We start from the raw sequence: 24,285 nt of genomic DNA, 5'->3' as shown, positions 1-24,285 counted from the left end.
GCCAGGCTGATGCTTTGCTTGAAGCCCTTCATGCTTGGTAGAACCCACTAGAGTTTGTGTTCTGCTCTTGTGGCCTTCAAGACACCAGGATCGTACATGGTAACAGCCACACTGTGCAATGACTGACTTTGACAGACTTGGCTCTTCACAGCAATGCAAGGATCTAAGACAACTCCAAAAGACTCACGATGGAAAATGCTATCACATTCAGAGAAAGAACCATGGAGTCTGAATGCAGACGGAAGCTTACTATTTGCTCTCCTTTTCCTTTGTCATTTTGTTTTATTACTTCATTCTTGTGGCTCCTCCCATTAGTTCTAAATGTTCTTTACATCATGACTAATGGGAAAATATGCTAAATGAACGTGTAAGTAGAACCTATATCAGATTGCACGCCGTCTTAGGAGGAGGAGGAGAGGGAGAGGGAGAAAATGTAAAACTCAAAATCTTATGGAAGTGAATGCTGAAAACCACAGGCAAACAAACAGATAAATAAACAAATAAATAAGACATCAGGATCACCTTTACATCACAGGAAGGAGATTTGTGTTGTGGTACTTCCACCAGAGCCTAAATAACGGCAAGGACACTTTACCTTTGACTAAGGCTGTTTAGTCATTTACAAAAAGGCTACTAGGAACCTGTCATCACTCTAACACTGCTGTTGAGTTGTTTCAGTCATGTCTGACTCTCCATGACCCCATTCCATTTTTGAGGGATTTTCTTAGCAAAAATACTAGAGCAGTTTGCCGTTTCCTGCTCTAGCTCCTTTTACAGATGAGGAACTGAGGCAAACAGGGTTAAGTGACTTGCCGAGGGGTCACACAGCTAGTAAGGGTCTGAGGCTGCATTTGAAATCAGGTCCTCTTGACTCCAGAGCTGGCACTCTATCCACTGGGCCACCTAGCTGACTTTTAACACTGCACTGTGACAACCACCCACTGAGCAGGAAGAGAGTGGCAGAGATACTACAGCTGACGCATGAATCAGGAAAATCTGACCCCTAAGATGGTAGTTACCTGAAGCTTTCTTGGGCTACAGTGTCAACCTTCAAAGGAGACAGAGTAGAACAAGCCCTCATCTTAGGGCCAGAAGAGCCTGGGTCCAATTTCCCTCCATCTGACACAACATGTAAGCATGGACAAGTCAGCTAACCTCTTTGAGTCTCACTTTCCTCACTGAGAAACTGATCATAACAATACCTTTAATCCCTCTTTTAAAAGGCAGCTGTGAGGATTACAAATTTGAAGCTGGAAAGGACCTGATAGGCCATCAAATCCAAACCCTTTGTTTTATAAGTGAGGACGCCGAGGCCTAGAATATGAGCTTCGTGAGGGCAGGGATGATGGTTTTTCTCTTTTGTTCCTTTTCTTTTTTTAAATCCCAGAGCTCAGTACAGCGCTTGGCACTAAATGCTCATTGACTAAGTGGTGGAGGTGGGATCAAGTGAGATAATATATGTAAAATTCTTTGTAAACTTCACAGCACCATCTGGACATCAGGGATGATAATAATAGCTAGTTTTTATATAGCACTTCCAAGGTTTGCAAAATCTTTGTAGGTTATGATAACAGTGACAAATGGTATGAACAGGGTAGGATGAGTCCCAAAGTAGATACTTTCTGAAGTCTTGGGACTTTGACAATGAACCCAGAAGCATCTTCTAGATATGAGAGGGTGGTCTTTTTTCTCTATTCCTGTTAGGAAGAGTTGGAACTAAGTATTTGCAGACTCTAGGCAAGGTTTGCCTGCATATATTTAATATTCGCCAGATGTTCTAAACCTCCACCATGGCACGTGTGACTTGACTTATAATACCTCTACGCAGTACAGAATTTTCTGGCATTAAAAATGTGCAATTATAAAAACGAATAGAAGCAGCTCTTCATGGCACTCCACCTTGAGTGTTGTGCCCCAGAAAGATGCTTACCTAGCCCAGATCCCTTCTCTTGGCTCTGCTCCTAAGCCCTCCTCAGGGAGTTCTGTGATTTTCTATATGCCACATTTGACATAGCAAGCAAGCAAACACACATTAAATGCCTTTGATGAAGGTGGTGAGGAGAAAACAAATTTATCTTTCTAGTTAAAACTATCACAAAAACTCTAATTCAGGGGTTCTTAGCCTGTGGTCTAAGAGGTTTTTTAAAAAAAAATTTTATGATCAATGTATTTCAGTATAATTCATTTTCTTTCTTTTTTTTTTTTTAACAACATGTATTTTATTTTATGCATTTTAAATATTCTGAGAAGAGGTTCATGAAGGCACCAGACTGCCAAGGGGTCTATGATACAAAAAAGTTTAAGAATACTGCTCTAATAGCACACATCAGAAATGAGGTATATTTTCTAAGCAATTTAACATTTTCCCCAGACCTAGATTTTCCTCTATATGTCTCATTAAAAGCTACATATAGAGCTCCGCCTGGAGTCAGGAAGACTTAAGTTCAAATCTTGTCTCAAATATTTACTTGCTGTGTCACTTTACCTGTTTGTCTTAGTTTCCTCATCTGTAAAATGGGTGTTAATAGAAGCACCAGGGTTGTTGTAAAGATAAAATGAGATATTTGTAAAGCACTATATAAATGTTAGATACTATTATATTCCAAACTCAGTAATACTGAAAAAATTCCCATGCTAAATATAGTAAACTTTTTGTCTTTTTTTCTCCCAAATACAGAAGACTTTCATTATGGCCCAGGTACTGGTGATTGCAGCTAGATAGGTGCAGTAGATAGAGTGCCAGGCCTGGAGTCTGGAAGAGACATCTTCCTGAGTTCAAATCTGGCCTCAGACACTAACTGTGACCCTGAGCAAGTCACTTCACCCTGCCTGCCTCAGTTTCTCATCTGTAAAATGATCTGGAGAAGGAAATGGCAAACCATTCCAGTATCTTTGCCAAGAAAACAACAAACGGGGTCACAAAGAGTGGATGCAATTGAAAATGACTGAACAACAATAACAGTGGTAAAGAAGACCGAGACCCGTCCTTTGGCTTCTTTGTCATGGTAACAGCCTATAGCCCTTGTGTATATCACATATGTAGGACAAGATGAAAGGAGTGGGCTGAGGTTAGATAACAGGAATTTATAGAGACCAAGGATGTTCATGACTTCATCTAGGAGCACTGAAAGCCTCTGGAGTATGGGTGAAGGGGGATGAAAGAGGACATCCAAGGTTAAGGGAGCGAAGAGCAAGAAGATAACGTTAACAGGTAATTCAGTAATTGAGGGGGGTACTTTGTCAGACTGATTATCTAGAGAAAGTCTTCTAAAGTTTTCTTGCGTCCTCTTCTCAAGACGTTGTTTTAAATGTATAAAATAAAATACACTAGATTACAAAGGAAACCAATTATATTAAAATGGTTATTGAAATTTTTTAAATCTCACAGACCTAGGGTAAGAACCCATGATAGAGAATCAAGGAATGTGAAGCAAGGGCCAGAATAACAGATACAAGTGAAGAACAGGAAAGGACTGAAAGCCTAGAGGTCACTTTGAGAAGGACATGCAGGTTCAGAAGGAATGAGGCAGTGGGAGAGCTGGTAAAGGAGTCCTGGTTGATGATATAAAGCATTTGGCATCCCTTTCAATCCTGAGATTCTATATCCATAATAGAGAGATCCCTTATATGACTCTGGAAAAGAAAAGATGAATACAGATATAGATATCTAGATGTCTCTGTCTCTCCATGTCTCTCTCCCTCCCACTCTCCCCACCTCCCTTTCCCCTGTCCTTCCTCCTTTCTCTAGCCTCCTTTCTCGTTTCCTTCCCTATTTCCTTCAAACATGCCCAAGTTTTCCCCTATCTTTGAAAAAACTATTAAACGCTGCCATCTTCTCAAACTATATATATATTGTCTTCTATCACACATTCCTTTCTGAGCCAGACTCCTAGCAAAAAGCTATTTACCCTTGTTACTCCATTTTTCTTCATTCAGTCTTCAATCTGGCTTCAGGTTGACCTTATTACTCACCTGAAACTGCTCTTTAGAAAGTTACCAATGAACTCTCAATCGTTCAGTTTGAAGGTCTTTTTCAACCTCCATCCTTTAGTGACTATCTACTGCATTTGACACTGTCGACTACCCTGTCTTCTAGGATACTCTCTCTTTTCTGGGTTTTCAAGCTATTACTCTTTCCTGATTTGCCTTTAACTGCCTCCTTACCTGTTTTACCTGCTACTCCTCCTCAGTCTCCTTTGCTGATTTTTCCTCTGTGTCTTGTCCCCTAACTCTGGGTGCTCCCCAAGTCCCCATCCATCCCCCTTCTATCTATCATCAGCTCCTATGGGTTTAATCATAATCTCTCTATTGGGGACTCAGATCTATACAGCCAACCCCAGTCTGTCCTCTAAGCTTTAATCCTGCATCACCAATTGCTTATTGGACATTTCAAACCAGATGTCCAGAAACATATCAAACTCAATCTGTTTAAAATAGAACTCACATTCCCCCCTAAACATGCCTCTCTCCCAAACTTCCCTTCTGTCAAAGATAACACTGTTCTTCTAGACTCCCAGGTTTATGACCTAGGTGCTATCTCCTAACCTCTCACTCTCTCATTTCACATATGCAATCAGTCACCAAATCTTGTTGTTTCTACCTCCAACATCTCTTCAATCTGCCTGCTTCTTTTCTGTCCCATAGGCACAATCTTGGATCAGGCCCTCAGCACTTCTTACCTGGATGGTGGCATCCCATCTGGGATAGTAATATTTGCAACGAGGCTGGTAAGATAGGTTGGGCCAAAGTTGTGAAGGGCTTTAAAAACTTAAGGGAGGAATTTATATTTGACCCTAAAGACAATAGGGAGCCATTGGAGTTTATTGAGTAGGGGAGTGATATGGTCAAGTCTGCTCTTAATGAGGTAGAGAGACCATAAAAAAGAAAAACCTTTTAATGTCTCCTCATTGCCTACAGATCAACTCCTTATCTTGACCTTCGAGGGCCTCATACAATCTGATTTCACCCACTTCCCTCCAGCTGTATCTCCTATTACATCCAGTATCCTTTCAGCTTAATAGGGCTTTCTTTTTGTCCTCTCAGACATATCATGTGTTTTCCTGCCCTCATCCACTATTCACATTATTTCCTCTAATTGAAATATCCTTTCTACTTCTCTTTCTGCTTAACCAAATTCTACCTGTCCTTTCCAACTCCACCTACATTTTCTTCATGAAGCCTTCTCTGACCACTGCAACATGTATGTCATATCAGAACAGGAAGGGATGTTAGTATCTAAGGGGCAGTGTGGTATAGTGGGAAGAATGCTATACTTGGAGTCAGAAGACCTAAATTTAAATCCCACTTCCAAAGCCTATTAATTTCATCTTTATGGGCAAGTCACTTAACTTTTCTAAGCCTCAGTTTCCTCATCTGTAACATAGGGATAATGCTAAATGTAATGCATTTCTGACAGGGTTGTGAGAAAGAAATTAGACAAATATGGAAAGCATTTTGCATAACTTTACACAACAGTCATTATATTAATATTAAAGTATTACATAATAGTAGTTATTATCTAGTTCAATCCCTTCATTTCACAGTTGAAGAAAGTAAGGGCCAGAAAGAAGTGACTTATTCAAGGTCACAAAGCATGTTAGGGGCCAGAGAGTTGGAATTCAAGCTTGTATCCTGTAATTACAAATCTAGGCCTCTTTTTGCAAAACCACATAGTTTTCTTCCTCCTCTGATCTTAATTTCTAAATCACTTTGTCACTTAATTGTATTAATTATCATATTCATTCAATAATCACCTATTAAATATTTGTTACATGCAAAGCACCATGTTAAGTCTTGGTGGAGATATAAACACATGATCCTTGACCTCATAGATACAATTTAGAGAGACCACATGTATATGAATGCATAATGCTACATGTAAGTATAGTGTCGAATAGAATATAACATAAGAGCACAAGAAAGGTACAAAATGTTATATGTGAGTTTGAGATTGAAAAACAAATTTCCACTGGGAGATGGGGGGGGAGTGGTCCTGAAAAGTTAGACTTCATAGAAGTCACAATATTTGAAGTTGGCCTTGAGAAATGGGTAGGATTTCAAAATTCAGGGATGGGGGTAGAATGTATTCCAGATAAAGGGTAGAGAAGGAAAAAAGCATGTATAAAACACAGTAAATAGTCCAGATTACCTTCAGCAACAAGATATGTATAGGAGTGGAATGTGAGATAAGGTGGAAAGATAGAAAGGTCCCAGGGGCTAGATGACCTTCAGTGCCAGGCTGGGGAGCTTGGACTTTACTCAGTAGGCAACAGAGAGCCCTTGAATGGGTTTTAGCTAAAGAATGACGTGATCACATCTGTCTATTAGGAAAATTAATGTGGTAGTAACAGGAAGGAGAGATTAAGACTGGAGAGACTGAAGGTATGTTAGGTAACTTTCACAGTTGTCCAGGTAATATGGATAAGGGCCTGGATTAGGAATAGAAAGGAGGGGACAGATTTCAGTTCTAGTTGAGAGGCAGAGTTGACAGGACTTGGTAAGTACCTGGATGATAAGGTAAGGTAAAGGAAAAGGAAAAAAGTCTATAATAACATTAAGGTTTTGAGCACAGGTAACTCAGTGAAAGATAACACCACAGAGAAATAGGAAAGACAGAAGGCTGAGTCTTTGGGGAAAAGATGTTAAATTTGGCTTTGGACACACAAATTTAAGGCACAGGTTCTTAACCTGGGGACTACACAACACCGATTTTGGAGGATCTATGAATTTGGATGGGGAAAAATATATATCTTTATTTTCACTAATATCTAAGTGAAATTTACCACTTCATTTATTTAAAACCATTATTCTGAGAAGGGGTCCATAGCCTCTTCCAGACTTCCAGAGGACTTCATGACACAAAAATGGCTTAGAACCCCTGATTTAAAGTGTTACTGGGACATCTGGACAGAATAATCCAGGAGGCAACTGGAAATACATGACAAATATAGGGTGTTCCAAAAGTCTTAGTGCAGTTTTAAGCTTTAACAGTCTAAAACCACACTAAGGCTTTTGGAACACCCTACACCCCCCCCCCAAAACAATAGATCTTTGTGTCATATGATGCAATCTTTGCACACACTAAATTCTCAATAAATACTTGTTGATTTGATGCTATATTGAAGTTTGATACTGTATAAGAATATTACAGGTGTTCAAAAACCTATTAATTTTCATATTGACTCATTTTTGTTTTTACATTTTGTCTCTAAAATTGGCTTTTAAGCTCCTTTATATAGATGGAGATAAAGTTCATAGGGTCATCACAGGTCTAGATCTGGAAAGGACCTAAGAGGTCAGCTAGTCTACCCCCTGGATAGAATACGTCTTTGTGGCTCCTACTTTACTACTTTATAGCCTAATACACAGGAAACAAAATAGCAGCACATTTATACAGCGCTTTAAAGTTTATGAATGAATCACAGACCTCACAACCACCTTGTGAAACAGCCAGTACAAATATTATGCCCATTTTATAGACGAAGAAACAGATTTATAACTAGGATTTGAATTTAGGCTCCTGACTCCTAAGTCCACTGTTCAGTAAATATTGGTTGAACAAATGAACCCAAATCCCTAGCTAAGCTAAGAATAAAAACAAATGATAGGCAGTAAGGCTATATTCTCAACCCTAGTTTTATGTCATTCACGTCAGTCAAACAGCTGGTGTTGAATTGCCAATTGTTCAAACACACGCTGGGCATTAGCCAATGAATGCAACTGATGGCGACGCTAGTCTTGATTTGGACTGTAGCAATAACATGTACATGTGGGTAACTGGAACCTTCTGTACTTTTCTGGGGGCAGAACGAATAGCAAAGGTTTGCTGCTTTTGGAAACTGCCTAAAAAGCTTGGCAGCATAGGAATGCCAGCCTGCTTTGCTCGGCCACATGTCACCAGGGTTCAACCTCTCAGAATTGGAAAGAGCCTCAGAGGCCCATACCTGAACAAGAAGCCTAACTACAGTTTACCAGGTCACCCAGCTTTCTTTGCTTGAAGAGATAGAGGGTGAGGAACTGCAAACAACAACAGTAATTTGTGTGTGTATACAATATAGTGTTTTAAGATTTGCTTGTACTTTTTACAAATACCTCATTTTGTCCTTAGAAAGCTATTATTGTATTTTGCAGATGAGGAAACTGAGGTAAAGAGTAGTTAAAGTTACTTGCTCAAGGTCATACAGCTAGCAAATGGTAATAGCATTCATCATAGTACCCCCTTGGCTCAAATGTCTGAGGCTGGATTTGAATCCAGGTCTTTCTAATTCCAGGTCTATCATTCTATCCTGTACAGCCTGTTCTACTTGGGGAAAGCACCAATTTCTTTACCACAAGCCTACATTTATCTCTTTGCAACTTCTAGTCGATTCTCCAAGTTCATCCCTCAAGGACCAAGCATGCAAGTCTATGTGACAGCTATTATATTCTACCTTAGACTCTTCTTTTCCAGGGTAAGCATCCTGAGTTCCTCATATGGTATCAACTAAAAGGCCCTTCACCACCTTAACTTTAGATGTTCTCTGGCTTTTGTTGTTGTTGTTGTTTTTGCTTTTTGGTGAGGCAATCGGGGTTAAGTGACAGCCCAGGGTCACACAGCTAGTAAGTGTACAGTGTCTAAGGTCACATTTGAACTCAGGTCCTCCTGACTCCAAGGCTGGAGCTCTATCCACTGCACCACCTAGCTGCCCCATGGTCTCTGGCTTATTAACATCCTTCATAAAATGTGGCACCTAGAACAGAACATAGTACTGTACTCTAGCTGCATCCTGCCAACAGCACAGCGTTGTTGCTGAGTCGTTTCTGACTTTTTGGGATCTCATTTTCTTGGAAAAACACTGAAGTGTCACTTCCTTCTCCAGCTCATTTAACAGATGAGGAAACTAAGGCAAACATAACTAGTAAGTGTCTGAGGCCACATTTGAACTCAGGTCCTACTGACTCCAGGCCTGGTGCTCTATCCACTGTGCCACCTAGCTGCTCCACAAGGGCAGGGTACAACGGGACTAATATATCACTGGTCCTGGCCACTCCCTTAAAGCAGCCGAAGAAGAAATCAGTCACCTGAGCTTACTTGGTGGCATTATTACACTTCTGTCTTGCATCAAGTTGAGATGTGAGTGTCTGAGCAAACCCCTTCCAAGAAACCTCCGTGAGCCAAACAGAAGAAACAGGAGCATGGTTCAGAGGAGACAATTCCAACACTGGGCACGTGCATGTATTTTGTTTTACATACCAACAAACCATAAATCTGTAACAGCCCTGTGTTCTCTCCCCTGCCTGAAGCTACATACATGGCTTAGTTGACCAGCCAACACTAGACATTTTGTTTTTTACTAATTATACCTTTCCAGTAAACAGTATTGGCTGGAATGATAAAAATAGCAACCGTAACATCCTGCAATATGGAGCCTGTAGACTGGGGGAATCCAGAAGGGCATCTGGGTGTCAAAGGGGATACGGTTCAAAGAGTCAACTTCCTTCCACCCCTTAAAGGAAATGATCTTCAGACACTCACAGAATAATCAATCTAGAAGACCTGGGAAAGTCTTGTAATTCATGTCTCCTGCCTGTAGGCAGGATGATCCCTAAGTCAACTTACTTAGAACAACTGTTTTACCCAAGATTTAGCAAAGCCTCAGAAGCAGGAGTCTGTCAAAGTAAAGTTCAGTGTCCAGAAGGATGGGACAGATCCAAAATGGGCCCACAGAGATTGGGGCAGATGATCACAGAGAGCCACAGAAGTAATATAGAAAGGAAGAAATACAGGGGAATGGAGTAAAGGAGATTATAGAAGTAGATAATAGAGATCAAAGCAAGAAGCAGATAGGTATATAGGTGGAGTTATCCTAGAAGGTAGGGGAAATGGTAGGCAGGTAATACACTAGGCAGAGATTCAATTAGGTAGAAAGGCAATGTTGGGGGAATCTAGCTGCAAGGTATAGGGCCTAGCCATAGGGATTGTGGTCCAGGGGTAAAACTAGTCCCCAGAAACACTGGCAAGAACAAGGGAAAGATTCCATCCTGGAGGGTTTGAGGCACAGGGGAGGGTACACCAAGGCAGAAACTTAGGAAGAGAGAAACATGACAGTGACTAATCACTGGGACTGGTGTAACTACTTGGTAGCAGGGTGGCAGGGAGAGGGTAGAGTGGGGGGGGAGATAGGAGAATGTTACAATGGATGAAGTATATTCAGTGAACAGAGTTGGGATACGAGATCAAAGTGACACTTGGAGCAAAGTCCTCAGGACCTGGGGCAAAGCGAAGCCTGCAGGTTGGGGGTTAAGTAAGCCTAGATGTAGGGACCAAGGAAACTAGTGGGATGAACAGGTGAAGAGAGAGCGAAACCAGTCATTATAGAATCCTCAAACACTCAGTGCATTCCAAAGTCTCCCAACCCTTTGAGATGGGAAACTTTTCAAATGTCTAATGTTTGCTTTCTCTAAGGGGAGCTGCTTTCTGTATATTCCATCTGTTACATTTACACAAGCAATAGCTAGACCAGCAATGATTGTGAACAAAACTGACACACCTATATGTCTCTAGCCCTATGCTCCTTTGAAAGCTTTTGTTTGTCTATCTTTGTGGGTTCTGCCTTCCTGTGCAGGAAATGAAGCAAGGGCTATTGAAGTGAGTACTGCCCAGGCAAACCTGCTAAGGATAACTGAGAGCATTTCATCCTTCAGAGGTGTGAGTCATCTCAAGGTCAACTGGGGAATCATCACCCAAGACAGCCAGGCCACCAAACCCTTTTCAAGTCATTTCCCAGAGGCTGCTACTCTTTTTGTACAATGTGCCTGAGGCATGGAAATTATGTCTGGCTGTGGTTCCCTAAAGGGCCTGAATTCCACCTGTAATGAGCTACTCCAGAGGGAACTTACTGCCATGCCAAGTTTCTTGTTGAGCCCTTCAGGAGTTGGCAGTTCAATGCCAATTTCTGGACTGAGAATGTGACTTGGACCTAGCAACTCTACACTGGCCCTCCTGGTATGGGGCAAGCACCATAAACCATACCACGGGCATTCCTCCACACTCTCTCTTGCATCTTTCTCCTCTTCATTCACATCACTGGAGTTCTGGCTCTCATCATCCCCTCTTGCCTGGACTATAGCAGGAGCCTCCTAGTTTATTTCCCTTGCTTCTAGTCTCTTTCCTCTCCAATCCATCTTCCACATAGCCTCCAAAGTGATATTAAAAACACAGGTCCCTGGGGGCAGCTAGGTGGTGCAGTGGATAGAACACCTGCCATGAAGTCAAGAGGACCTGAGTTCAAATCCAACCTCAGACTAAACACTTGACACTTACCAGCTGTGTGACCCTGGGCAAGTCACTTAACTCCAATTGCCTTAAATAAACAAACAAATAAATAAAACACAGGTCCCACCATAGTAACCTTCACGCTCAAGAAGGTCCAGTGGTTCCCTCTTGCCCTTTGAATAAAGCACAAAGTTTCCCATTTGGTTTTTAAAGCCTCTCACAGTTGGACTCTAGCTTTCCTATCCAGGCATATTGAACACTTCAGTCTAGCCAAATCTGACATATTGGCTGTTGATTGTTCATGGCTTCCCAAACCTCACCTTTGTGACTTTACACAGGATGTTTGCTACTCATCTCATTCCTGAAACATGTTCCTTCATACCATGTCAGAGGATCCTCATTTTCCTTCAAAGTTCTCCTCAAATGGTCCCTCCTTCCTATAGGATGCCTGTCTTGATTCCTCTGGTTACTGGAGTCATTGCCACACCCTGGAAATTATTTGTATCTACCTCGTATAGATTTTGTATTTACTTTTCTGTATGCAGGTTTTCTACCCTCATTGCCTTCCCCTCCCCCATTAGAGTGTAAGCTTCTTGAAGGCAAGGACAGTTTCTTTGCATCTCAAGTGCCTCGAATGTGGAAGATGTTTAATAAATGCTTGCTGAATGAATGCAATTAAGTTTTAAGGACAAATTCAGTTGGGGGTCAGGAAACCTGGAGCAGAGTACTCAGGCCTCAGGATGCAAGGCTTCATAAAGATAGATTCCAAGGCATTCCCTGACATGTGGTAACTAAGATCTAGAAAGGCCCATGAGAGAGGACTGGGGTGTGGGAGTTCACCTAGGATACAACCACCAACTGGTAGCATCCTATTTAACCAACTGTTCTTCATAACTAAGTGATAGGCTCAATAGCATGACCTTGCTGAAGGAGAACAAGTGCTGCTAGGACCCTCTAAGTTAGGGGTTCTTAACCTGGGCTCCATGAACTTGTTTTGAAAACATTTTGAAAATTTGTCAAATCTATAAGAATATGAGTCACTCCTCAATTGGTAAATGGTCAAAGGATATCAACAGTTTTCCGATAAAAAAAATCAAAACAATTTATAGTCATATGAAAAAATGTTCTAAATCATTGATTAGAGAAATGCAAATGAAAACAACCTTGAGATAACATTCTATAGCTACCTGATTGGCTAAAATGATAGAAGGGGAGAGTGACAAATGTTGGAGAAGATGTGGAAAAATTGGGATGCTAATTCATCATTGGTGGAATTGTGAACTGATCCAACCATTTTGGAGAGCAATCTGGAATTATGCTCAAAGAGTTATTAAACCGCCTGTAACCTTTGACCCAGCAATACCACTACTTTCTGAAGATTATTATTTCTGAAGATAACTAGGGAAAATGGGGGAGAATCTCTTTGTTCTAAAATATTTATAGAAGCTCTCTTTGTGGTGGCATAGAACTGAAAATTGCAGGGATGCCCATCAATTGGGGAATGGCTGAACAAGTTGTGAGATATGAGTGAATGTGAGGGATTACTACTGTGGTATAAGAAATGATGAGCTCAATTATCTTAGAAAAACATGGAAAGACGCGCGAATAATGAAAAGCGAAAGGAGCAGAACCAAGAGAACATTGTATACAATAACAGCAATATTGTTTTAAGAATGACTTTGAGTAAATAAGTTATTTTGACAGTTATAAATATCCAAATTAACTATAAAGGACATATGAAGAAAGATATTATCTGTATCCAAAGAAATGATAAACAGAAGTATGTATAAAATAATTTTACATATACACACACCTATTTGTGTCTAATGGTAGCCATCTCTAGGGAGGGAGGGGGGAGGAAGGAAAAAAAGAAATTTACATGATAATTTTGTTGTATATTTGAAAGGAATAGCAAGTTGTACATAGCAGATTTGTAGTTTCATGTGCAACAATCTTTTTTTCATTGCACTATGTTAGGCAAATGCTTTTTATTCCATAAATTAAAAATAAAAAGAAAATATTTTTATAATTATATTTCACTATAACTGGTTTCCCTGTAGTTCCATGTAGTTTATTTTAAGCATCTAAAAACATTATTCTGAGAAGGGAGTCCATTGGCTTCAGACTTCCAGAGGGATGGGTCCATATCACCAAAAAAAAGAAAACCCCAACCCTCAATAACCCCTGCTCTGAGGGCAATGCCACCACCCATAGGCTATGATGTGAAGAGCCTAATGATATGTTGGCTGTTACAGTGACACAGGCTTCAGATTGGTTTTCACTGTGAGAATAAAAGGGCTCCAACTCTTCTGTTTCCCTAGGAATCAGAATGACTTTGCAACAGCAACAAAGCTAAGAAATCATTCTACAATTTTTAAAGCTCTTTAGTTTCCCAGAAACTTTCCTCACAATCATCTTAGTGGGCAGCCCCATTTCCTAGAGGAAGAAACTGAGGCCCAGAAAGGTGGACTGACACACAGTAGGCACTTAATAAATGTTTATTGACTGACTGATATTAATTGGTTGCTAGTTAGTGCAAAGGCGTATCTAGAAGCCAATTCTCTCGACTTCCCCCACTACGTCTTATCAAGAAATCACCCTGATTTTAGAGATCAGAGTTTTGTCACCTCCCTTTTCTCTTCTCACTATCTCCAACACCAAAAGGTACAATTTGCCAACTGTCAACACACAAGTAATAGTTTGGGCAAGGCAGCCTGGTGGACCTTGAAAGAGAAAGGTTTCTCTTATTCTAATTAGGTAATTGATTAACGTCCTGATTTATCACAGCTTTCCCCTGTGGGCAGAGAGGAAGCAGGCAGAGCAGGAGCTACCTCATACTCCTCTTACCAGAAAAGGTCTTTCCCTTTCCATCCCTACATTTTCTGATGTATTGGCAACACATCTCAGAACTCTAATGCTTATTCTTGGCAGTGGTGGTGGGGGCGGAAGGCACAGCTTTAGTTCTTCAGACAGATTTCTGTAGGAGGTGTGGCCCTTGAACCGCAGACAGTTCACCCAACACAGCATCAGCAGATGAATGGAAGCAGAAGAGGCATTCCAATCACTGCCTCTTTAAGCCTGTTTTCTCATCTGTAAAATGGGGATAATATCTTCCTCGCCGTCTTGTGAGGATCACATAAGTGAGATAATAAAGTACTTTGAGAAGCTTAATGCGCTATATAAATGCTAGCTTTTTATCTACCCCTGCTGGTTCTCTCCCTCCTCGGCAGATCAATCCATCTGGTTTTATTAATCTTATAGGAGTCCCTAAGGGAAATTGGGGAAAAGGAGGGAAAGGAATTAAGATAAGATTACACTTACTTTGTATTCCTGGGTTTTTAGCTGAGCCATTCACCTCCAGGATGTTTTTCTAACTCTGATTTGGGCCAACACCCTACCCTGACATTCAATCACAGAAGCCAGTGGTTCCAGTTTGGGACAGAATTCTCTAGTCAGATTCGAGGTGGGTGACACATGACATCTCCGAACATCTGCTTCCAAGTTCCCTTGCCCCTGGTAAATCAGCACCACCTCTACTGAAATGCATCCTTCACCTGTCTCTTTTGTGTCCACACCTGTTTCTCCATTCACCCCACCTGGCTCCATTCTGCCATTATCCTTTGGCTCAGGGAGGCCTGGGCAGGTGAAAGGGCTCATTCATAGCTTGTGTATACTTTGTCTGCTCACTCATCCCCATTGATCACACCCTGGGCAGGAAATGCCAAAGGATTGGGGAGCCAAGTACATAGAAGCTTGCAAGTCAGTCTAAGGGGCTGGGAGTTCACCAAAACAAGATTCAAAGTCTTTAAATCAATGGAAATGGGGGGGGTGGAGTCATGGGGGGGGAACAAGCAGCTACAGTTGGGAAAAAATTGTTTCAGTAAAGTTATTGAGAAAGCTTACATCTGTCTTCAAGAAACCCACAGTCTGGAGACCATGGCTTATCCTATCTGGTCTGAATGAAGTAATGAGAGCTATTAGAAGAATATCATTATCCTCATCACAACGACAGCCCACATTTATATCATACTTCACTCATATTTACAAAGCATTTGATATATGTAATCTAATTTGATCCCTAAAACAATACAGTGAAGTTAAGTAATTAAGCATTATCCTCATTTTACAGGTAAGGAAACTGAGAACCAGAGAAGGGAAATTACTTTGTCAAAAGGTTATAGTTAATTAAGTAGTAAAAAAAAAAGTATCTAAACCTTGGTCCTGTGCCTCCAAATCCAGCTTGCTTCCTCAGGAAAAAAAATGGAGGGCAAATGTAGAGGGGGGGAAGGAAATAGGAGGAATGTGCATAGCTAGGAACTAGGGTCAGGAAACAGACAAGTCAGAAGGCTGAGAAATTGTTCCAAAATCTCAAAAATACAGATGAAGATACATGATGTTAACCACTGCCCATCACTACAAACCAGTAATACAGCAGCTCCACTTTCCAAGTTGCTTGTCTTTTCCTTGGCTCCTGACATGAAGAGTGAGCAGGAAATGTTCTGCCCCTCAACTAAATGCCTACCAAGTTGCTATGTTGTCAGCTCTCTGCCCTTGATGTTGGGGTGGCACTGAATCCTTGGACTGAGAAAGGCAGCTGGTTCATTTTTGCTAAGGAGGAATTTTGATTGCTTGAATAGGGCTAACTGCCACTGTGGGGATGTAAAGTTGATAAGCAAAGACCCATTGAAGTAATACTCGTTAAAGGTCAAGTGGGGAGGGGTGGTGGATGTAGATTATAGTTGCTAAATGCTTCCTAGCTGGCATTCATTCCAACTGGGAGAGATTTAAGGAACATTGACTGGGGCTGAGATAATTCAATTGTTGAATTTACCAAATTAAATGAAAATCAGAATCTCAATTAACCAATTCATTTAAGCTTGCATTTTCTCAGGACAACTAAAGCCTTCCCCCATTAGGGAGGGACGTCTTTGAACAGGGATTTTTGAACTGTTACACTCACAGACTGATAAGGAACCTAACACACCAGATCAATCAGTATTTGCCTCCTCCCCTTTCCAACATAAAGGGGGCCAATTAGGTTCCTACATGGCCCCAGAGAAGATGGACAATGATAATAATATAACACCATTCAAATACTACTTTAAGATCAGCCAGTGTTATTACTTTAATTTTGCAGATAAAGAAACTGAGGCATAAGTAATATGCCCAGTCACAGAGCTGCTAAGTATCCACTGAAAAATTTCTACCTAGCTCTCTGAATTCCAAATCCAATTCATTCCACCATGCAGTTTATCGGTTTGGTCCAAGACCTTCAAAACCAACCCTGGCAAGAGCAAAAATCAATCCAGCTTCTGTTAGGGGTGAAAGTGAGAACATGTGACAGGGATGGTTAAAAGTCAAGTTACGATTTTCAACCCTCCTCCTCCTCCCTCCCCCACCCCCCAACTCCTGACTCCTAACCTGGACTGGAATGTGGCTTTGGGAGTAGTGAGGGGTAGGAGGCAGAGTATAGAAGCTAGAGGTCTAAGTATTCACAGGGGTTACTGTGGAACTTCTTTCTCCCAGCTAGATGTCTGTCTCAATTTTCCTTCCTAGATACCTTGCAGGGAGATCTGAAAGAATTCAAGAACACATTCACTGAGCCCAAGAATCTATAGGTAATTAGCTCCTCTTCCCTTGTTCTCTTACCTCTATGAGAAGACCTACAAGTAAGGATGCTGAATGTACAGGTAGGTTTCACTGTGATTACCCTGTCATCAGACTTGCTGGAGTGACCTCTGACTCTCCCACTTCTCTGCACCATAAATACAAAGGAACTGAAGGGTTCTTACACTTCTATCTCCCTTTCCACTATTCTCCTTAAAGTCATTTGAACTCAATATGATAATAACTACAGTAGCCTTGGAAAAGATAGATTCAATCATCCTTACAAGCTGTTCAGAACCTCTCCTGGTAGCACTGGACTTCTATTTTAGAAACATACAAAGTAGCTTTCAGTCTGCCACTGAAATCTGCTCTTTAAATTGCAGATATGTATTTCTAAGTCATTTTCTCCTCAGCACCTCAAGATCCTCTCATGAATCCTAACCCCCCATTCCTGTGGTAGTGAACCCTAGCTGGCAAACATCATCCTCAGTTAACAGATTAGGAAACTGAGGCCCAAAGAAGCAAAGGAATATATCCCAGGATAAAGGCAGATGAAAGACTAAGTCAGGATTAAAGAGCTTCCAATTCTGTGAACTTTATCCCCAAAAGAGGATGTTCACACTCAAAAATAAAGGTAAACATTAGCAGCTCCAGAAACCTGAAAATTTCCTCTTATTTACCAAACTGGTAACAGATTTTTTTCTATACCAATTACTCTCATAAACCCCACATAGGTTTTGATGCATTCTAAGTAAACTTTATAGTGATTTGAGCTGCCTTTTTCCTTACAGAGAGGAAGCAGCGTGATACTACAGCAGAGAGGACACCAGATTCATTGGCAGAAGACCTGGGTTCAAATGCTTTCATTGATAATTGCCACCTGTGTGAATCTTGGGCAAGTCCCTTAAATCTCTCTGGGCCTTGGTTTCCTCAACTGTAAAAGGAGTGGCTTGTACCAGACGATCTCTAAAATCCATTCTAAGTCTAAATCTATGTTTCCCTTTGCAGACTCCTTCAACACAACAGATGCATCCCTTTCATCAATTTATGCTTGTATCCTGCCTTATATTATTGATATTAAGATCACTTTCATATGCACACACTACTTCATTTGATCCTCAAAACTATCGCATGAGGAAGAGAGGACAAATCATCTTCAAAGACTAACTCAATAAGTAATGGAGATAGGGCTAGAGGCAGGGGTGGGGAAGCTGTGGCCTTGAGGCCACTTCACGATGTTTGGATTGAGTCGAAGGGCCTCACTTGAGGACCTAGAGGGCCACCTGTGGCCTCAAGACCAAAGCTTTCCCTGCTTTATAGACCCAAGTCCTCTTTGACTTACTTCAAATTCCCTGATCTTTCCACTACTCAACTGCTGCTCTCTAAAGTTACCCAGACAAGACATCCTCTTTTGCTGCAGTCTACCAATTGGGCTCCCTCTGAGGACGCCTAAGGAGCCTTGGTCCCAGAGAACTACCATTGCCTTAGGACTTCATTTCCACTAAATTGCATATTTATGTCCATGGGATCATGTGGGTAGACAATGCCGTCAGAAATTATGGTTTCTTCCTCCAATCATCCATGGAACTTTGTAATTATCCTATATTCTGCACTAGTTATAGTATTTTATATGGATGTGATGGCCCCCTCTCAGGCTCAGCCTTCTCTTATTTATCTTTGTATCTTCCCCAGCTCCTGTTCCCTGCATACAGCCGGTGCTTAATAAATGATAGCTGAATAAATAAATCAATGTAAGAATGCATATGTGGGGTTATCCTCTTACAAAAACCAAAAAGCTGTTTACTTAAGTCATCCAGTTAACAAGCACTTTACTAGAGTAACATTTCAAAGCAGAATGGGACCCAAATCATCCAGTCATCCCACTTCCTTTGGACTGTGGATGCCTAAACCGTTCACAACTGTAGCTCACAGCTGGGAAACAGATCAGAGCAGAATGCTGGACTTTTCCTTACTCCCACAATGAGCAATTCCTATGCTCTGTTGCTGGAAGGGGCTAATGTTGTATACAACATTTTCTTTCTTTCTTTCTTTTTTTAAATGAAGGATCTTGGTTTATGGAAAGAAGACCATCTGGCTTTCAGAGCAAAGCACCACAGGATTTTAGCTTAGGGTAAAAAAGCTGGGACAACAGCATTCTCAAAAGCAAACATCTTCCTCTTTCCAGGATCAATAATAATAAAAAAGATTGTAGACTTAATGAAGAAACTACTCCCAGGGGAAAGAGTTTAGGCTCCCAGAGCCAAACACCCATTTGCAAAACAATTCATTCCCTCACCCGGGGCTCAACAAATGTTCTCCCAGAATCCTAAAGGTGAAAAAAAAAAAGCGTGTGTGTGTGTAGGGGTTAGGATGCCAGTCCTCTTTAGACTCAAAGCCTAGAAATGCCCCTGTGGTATCTCTTGCCTGGGGTGAGCCTGTCTCGGTGTTTCCTCTTTCCCAGGAACTGCTGGATCCCGTACATGGAACTCACTTGCAGTGGATCGTCCCGCAGTCAAGTCCAGACCGCAGGGCTGCCTGTCAAGGAGGAAGGCTTGACAGCTCTCACACCCGGCTTCCCTAGCTGCCTTCCCCACCCTCTAGCAGAGCCCAGACCCACATACAGGAGCCAGCCTGGCGGACAGTGCCCACTCCCCCGCTGCTGCCCCGGTGCCAGCACTTTGCAAAGGGCCTGAGCGCGTGTGCGTGGGCAAACCTGCTTCAGCGGTGCGTCCCGCGGACAGGGCAGCGCTCCCTCTGGGCACCTTGAGCGCGGACACAGGTACTTACTCCAGGGACACTCCGTGGCCCGCTGATCCCCAGTTCCCGGTCCCTGCCGCCGCTCTTTCCAATCAGTGACCTCCGGTCTCTCGGACGATGCTCATGTTGCCTCCTCCTCCTCCTCCTCCTCTGCTTCTCCCTAGCCTCTCCGGTCCCTCCCCCTCGCCCACCCCAAGAACGAGCACTCTGGATACAATGTAGCGAGGGCGCTGCAAACAAACTAGTTTTCCCGGCCCTCGCTCCTCCCTCCCCCGCCTGAAGGCAACAAACCAATCAGAAGAGCCTCCAGTGTGACGGACGGGAAGCTGAACCCATAGTTCGCCGTCCCGGAATAGAAAGGGGTGGGAGCCAAGGCTAGGTTGCCTAATTGGAGTGGGGTGGGAGGGAAGGAGAACTGAGGGGGGAAAAAAGAGCTTCGGTCCTGATTCTTAAAGGGACAGGCGCTTTTGTTCACCAAAGGACTGAAGTTGGGAAACAAAACGCAACATAACCTAGGTTTCGTAAAGGAGGGAGTTGCGTGGTTTTGAAGGAGCCACTCATTTCTCTCTCATCGCAGGTTTGGCTCAAGCTTAGACTTCTCTGTGCTTTGTCTGCGGCAACTGCTTTTCCCCCCCCTTTCTGATAGCTATACAAAGCCCTAGGAAACTGTAACTTGTTCGTAACTGTGTATTTAAGCCACCATCAAAACCCCCTCGCTCCCTTACCCTCGGTTTATTGGGGGGCTGCGGTGCGCTTAGCAGAAATGTGAGGGACTATAAAGACGAGTAAGACAAGGTCCCTCCGAGAGCTTTTATTCAAGTGTGGAGAGGTGAGATATTTACATAAAAGTAGCTAACGCTTAACTAGCTTTTACGATGTGCGGGGCGTGTGCTAAGTGCTATGCGATTGGTGTCTCCTTTAATAATAATGATGATGATAGCTAACATTTATATAACGCTTACACAGTGCCAGGCACTGTACAATTATTATCTCATTTGATCCAACAATGGGATGGGGGTAGGTGCTATTATTGTTATCCCCATTTTATGGATGGGAAAACCGAGGCAAGCAGGTCAAGTGACTTGCCTAGGGTCACACAGCTAGAAAGCGTCTAAGGCTCGATTTGACTCCCGACCAGATGCTCTACCTATTCATACAAGGTGGTATGTTAAGTGCCCTGAAAAAAGTGAAAAGTGCTCTCTGAGCTCAGAGAAAGGAGACCTATAGTCCCCAGCAAGGGACAATAAAGGCTTCCTGGATGAGGTGGCATTTGAACTGGGTCTTAGGATTTCAACAGGCAGGGAGCTTGGGAGAAAGGGCAGTCCAGGTGGCAGGCTCAGTATTTGCAAAGGTACATAGTTGGGAAAGTGCAAGGTATTGTGACTATTTTCCATTTGGCCTGAATGAAGTATTTATATAGAAAGGGATAGAAAGGTGGGTTGAAATGTACAAGTGAATGGGTTGATTGTAATAACTCTAACATAATCCCAAGAAATTGATACATTGTCAAAATTGCTCATATAAGTTTGCCTTTTTTTTTCTCCTAAAAGCTCAGTGTACAATTAAATGAATTCATGTTAGTTGTGGTTTTTCTATGTATTCCGGGGTCTGTCATTAGATAATGTTGGGGGCCACTTTTCTCCTTTTTCATATTAACTGCCCATAGTACAGTGTTTGCATATATAGCACTCAATGAACACTGAAGATGGACAGAAAACCATCTGTCTTTGGCTGTTCTCTGCACACGACAAATTAGCTTTAAAACCCAGGATGAGTTATAAAAGTTGTCAGATGTTAGAACAGACCCTCAGTGTAATCTAGAGACTTCAAAGAGTGAAAGACCACTCAAGATGGTTTGAGTACATTCTTCTCCAGAGGCAAAAATGTTCTCTTGAGGTCCTTTCAAGCCAGTGATTTTAAGTATGGGTTTGGCCTGGTGGTGGGGAACTGTCCTCAAAAATTCTCTCTTCATTTTGTCTGTTTGAAAAAACACATTTCCAGTTTTAACATTTTAACAGTTTGTGAGGCTAGTTTTCTTGTATAAATGCTGTTGTCTAAAATCCACAAGCAAAAGTTCCTCAGATTCATATCAAACAGACTTCATTCATTTATTTTTCCATACAGGATAATGTATTAAATTTTAAATATTAGCCACCCAAAATCTGGTTCCAGTCATACTTCACTCTCCCCTCCCCCTCACTACATTAAATTTGTAGCTTGAATATAATAAAATATAGGAAATGAAATGAAGCCAGTCAAAGAACATCTGCATAGAGTTGATGCACTCAAATGTAAAGGGCGAAAAAAAGAAATTAATTTTCTTCCCATTTCCCCCCTTGCTTCCCTAGCTCAGTCAGTGACAAATAATAAACATTTACTTAGCACCTGCTATGCACCAGGCACTATGCCAAGCACTGGTGATACAAAAAGCAAAAGACAGCCCCTGTTTTTAAGGAGCTTACAGTCTATTGGGGGAGAGAGAATGTGAACAGCTATGTGCAAACCAGCCATATACAGGATAAATAGGAAAATACATGACTGAGGAAAGGCATTGGAGTTAAAGGGAATAGAGAAAGACTTTTTGTAGGAGGTGGGATTTTTACCTGGGACTTGAAGGAAGCCAGTGAATCGAGGAGGGAGAGATGAGGAGAGAGAACATTACAGGCATGCGATACAGCAGGAAAAAAGGCTTGCAGAGGAGAGTTTCTTATTCATCGAACAGCAAGGAGGCCAGTGTCACTAGATCCCAGAGTGGGTGGATTGAGGGAAGGTGTAAGAAGACTGGAAAGATGGCTGGGTTGGGCAGGTTGTAAAGAACTTTAAACACCAAATACAGAATTGTATATTTGATCCTGGAGATGTTAGGGAACTTTTAGAGTTTATTGAGTAGGGCAAGTCACATGGTCAGGCAGGTTTTAGGTTACAGAGGCCTCGAGGCTACACATGGCAAACTTCAGGGTGAGTTTAGATTCAGTCAAAGGGTCCCACTTGAGGACCTAGAGGGCCACATGTGGCCTTGAGGCCTCAGATTCCCCATCCCTGGATAGGATGACACTTAGGTTTCAAGCTAGGGTTACTTGGAAGATGATTGTACCCTCAACAGTAATGGGGAAGCTAGGAAGAGGAAAGAATTTTGGGGGAAAGATAATGAGTTCAAATTTGGCTGTGTTGATTTTAAGTTGTCTGTGGAACATCCAGTGGGAGATTTCTAGTAGGTAGTTGGAGATGTGGGACCTGAAGTCAGCAGAGAGGTGAAGGATGGATAAGTAGATTTTTAGAATCATTGGCATAGAGATGACAATTGAATCTATGGGAGCTGATGAGATCATCAAGTGAAAAGTATAGAGAGAGAAGAGGGCTTGTGACAGAGCCCCATGAGACATTCAAGGTTAGCATGCATGCCCTAGATGAAGATCCAGCCAAGGAGACCAAGATGGAGTGGTCAGATAGGTAAGAGGAGAATCAGAATAGGGTGGTGAGAAAGAGTGATTGAGAAAAGGCCATTTGATTTGGCAATTGAGATCAATTAATCAAAAACCTGCTGTTAAGCACCTACTATGTATCAGGCACCATGTTGGGGATACAAAAAGAGGCAGGAGACAGTCCTCACCATCAAGGAGCTTACAATCTAATGGATTGTACGATTGTTAGTAATTTTGGAGGGAGAAGTTTTGGTCAGAAACCAGATTATAAACAGCTGAGAAGAGAGGGACTGGAGAACAGGTGGAGGCACCTAGTGTATACAGCCTTCTCAGGGAGTGTAGCTACAAAAGGGAGGCAAACTTTTAACATTACTGCCTATGTAGTATTTGCTCTTTCAGGCATGAATCTGAGCTCTGATGATTGACAACAGAACCTTAGTGAGTTTAGATTGTGCCATGGTTTCTTGCAGATAGTAGCTGCTGAATAAATAGGTAGTAGCATTTTGTCTGAACATCATGGGCAAAGCAGTTTTAGTCACTAGAGTGTCATGTTGATAGGGAAGTTCCTCTGGTCCCACCCAAGCTCCCAAGAAGTAAAAGGCTTGCGTTAGAGGGGTCAGCCAAGGAGGAAGCAGCTGAGTCTAGAACTATCCTTCTCAAAGCTGGGTTTATTTTTCCATACAGGATTATGTGTTAAAATTGAAATATTAGCCACCCCAAATCTGGTTCCTGTCATACTTCACTCTCCCTCTCCTTCTCAAAGGAGCTATCCTTCTCAAAGTTGGGTGCCGAAGGAAGGTCTATGTCACCCTGGTTAGTGATCTAGGGAAGAAGACTAGGTAAAAGTTATTTAGTTAGCAAAAGCTCAGGTCTCAGGAAAACAAAGGAAGAAAGAGAATAGCTCTGGAAGTTGAGGAGTGCTGGCAGTGAGCCCTGATGGGTAGAATGCATTTCTGGGGTCCCTTGGTAGAGACAGTGGAAATGCTAGGAACAAGCTAGAGGTTGCTCCAAAGACTCCTTTTCCGTAACCTACAGCAACCCACATAGCCAAGAGTTTTTAGGCTTTCAGAGCCATTGCAATACTATTCTGTTCAAACATATTTGTCTGCTTTCCAGCTGAAATTCTACCAATTAGAGGTTTATTTTAGTTAGGAAACATTCACATCTGGGAGATTTAAGTTGGGAAGCCATCAGTCCTTCACACCTTAAGGAGGGTTAGTTCAGACTCTGTTTACCCTGACACTT

The 24,285-nt window shown here is 42.0% G+C and overlaps 1 protein-coding gene across 1 annotated transcript in view; it reads right to left on the bottom strand.

Moving 5' to 3' along the window:
- KLHL25 (kelch like family member 25) overlaps window positions 1-19,813 on the bottom strand; it is a 46,527-nt gene extending 26,714 nt beyond the window's left edge. The window contains 2 exon segments of the mRNA XM_078151147.1: window positions 19,286-19,396; window positions 19,649-19,813. Of these exon segments, the coding sequence (XP_078007273.1) occupies window positions 19,286-19,343 (58 nt within the window). The 5' untranslated portion in view covers window positions 19,344-19,396; window positions 19,649-19,813.
- Window positions 19,814-24,285: the final 4,472 nt, after the last annotated feature.

The sequence above is a fragment of the Phascolarctos cinereus genome, unplaced genomic scaffold (assembly GCF_003287225.1).
Source record: "Phascolarctos cinereus isolate Bilbo 61053 unplaced genomic scaffold, phaCin_HiC Scaffold_3;HRSCAF=262, whole genome shotgun sequence".
NCBI classification, from domain to species: Eukaryota; Metazoa; Chordata; class Mammalia; order Diprotodontia; family Phascolarctidae; genus Phascolarctos; species Phascolarctos cinereus.
The sequence above is the reverse complement of the archived record's forward strand: the minus strand, read 5'-3'. Positions and strand labels throughout refer to the sequence as shown.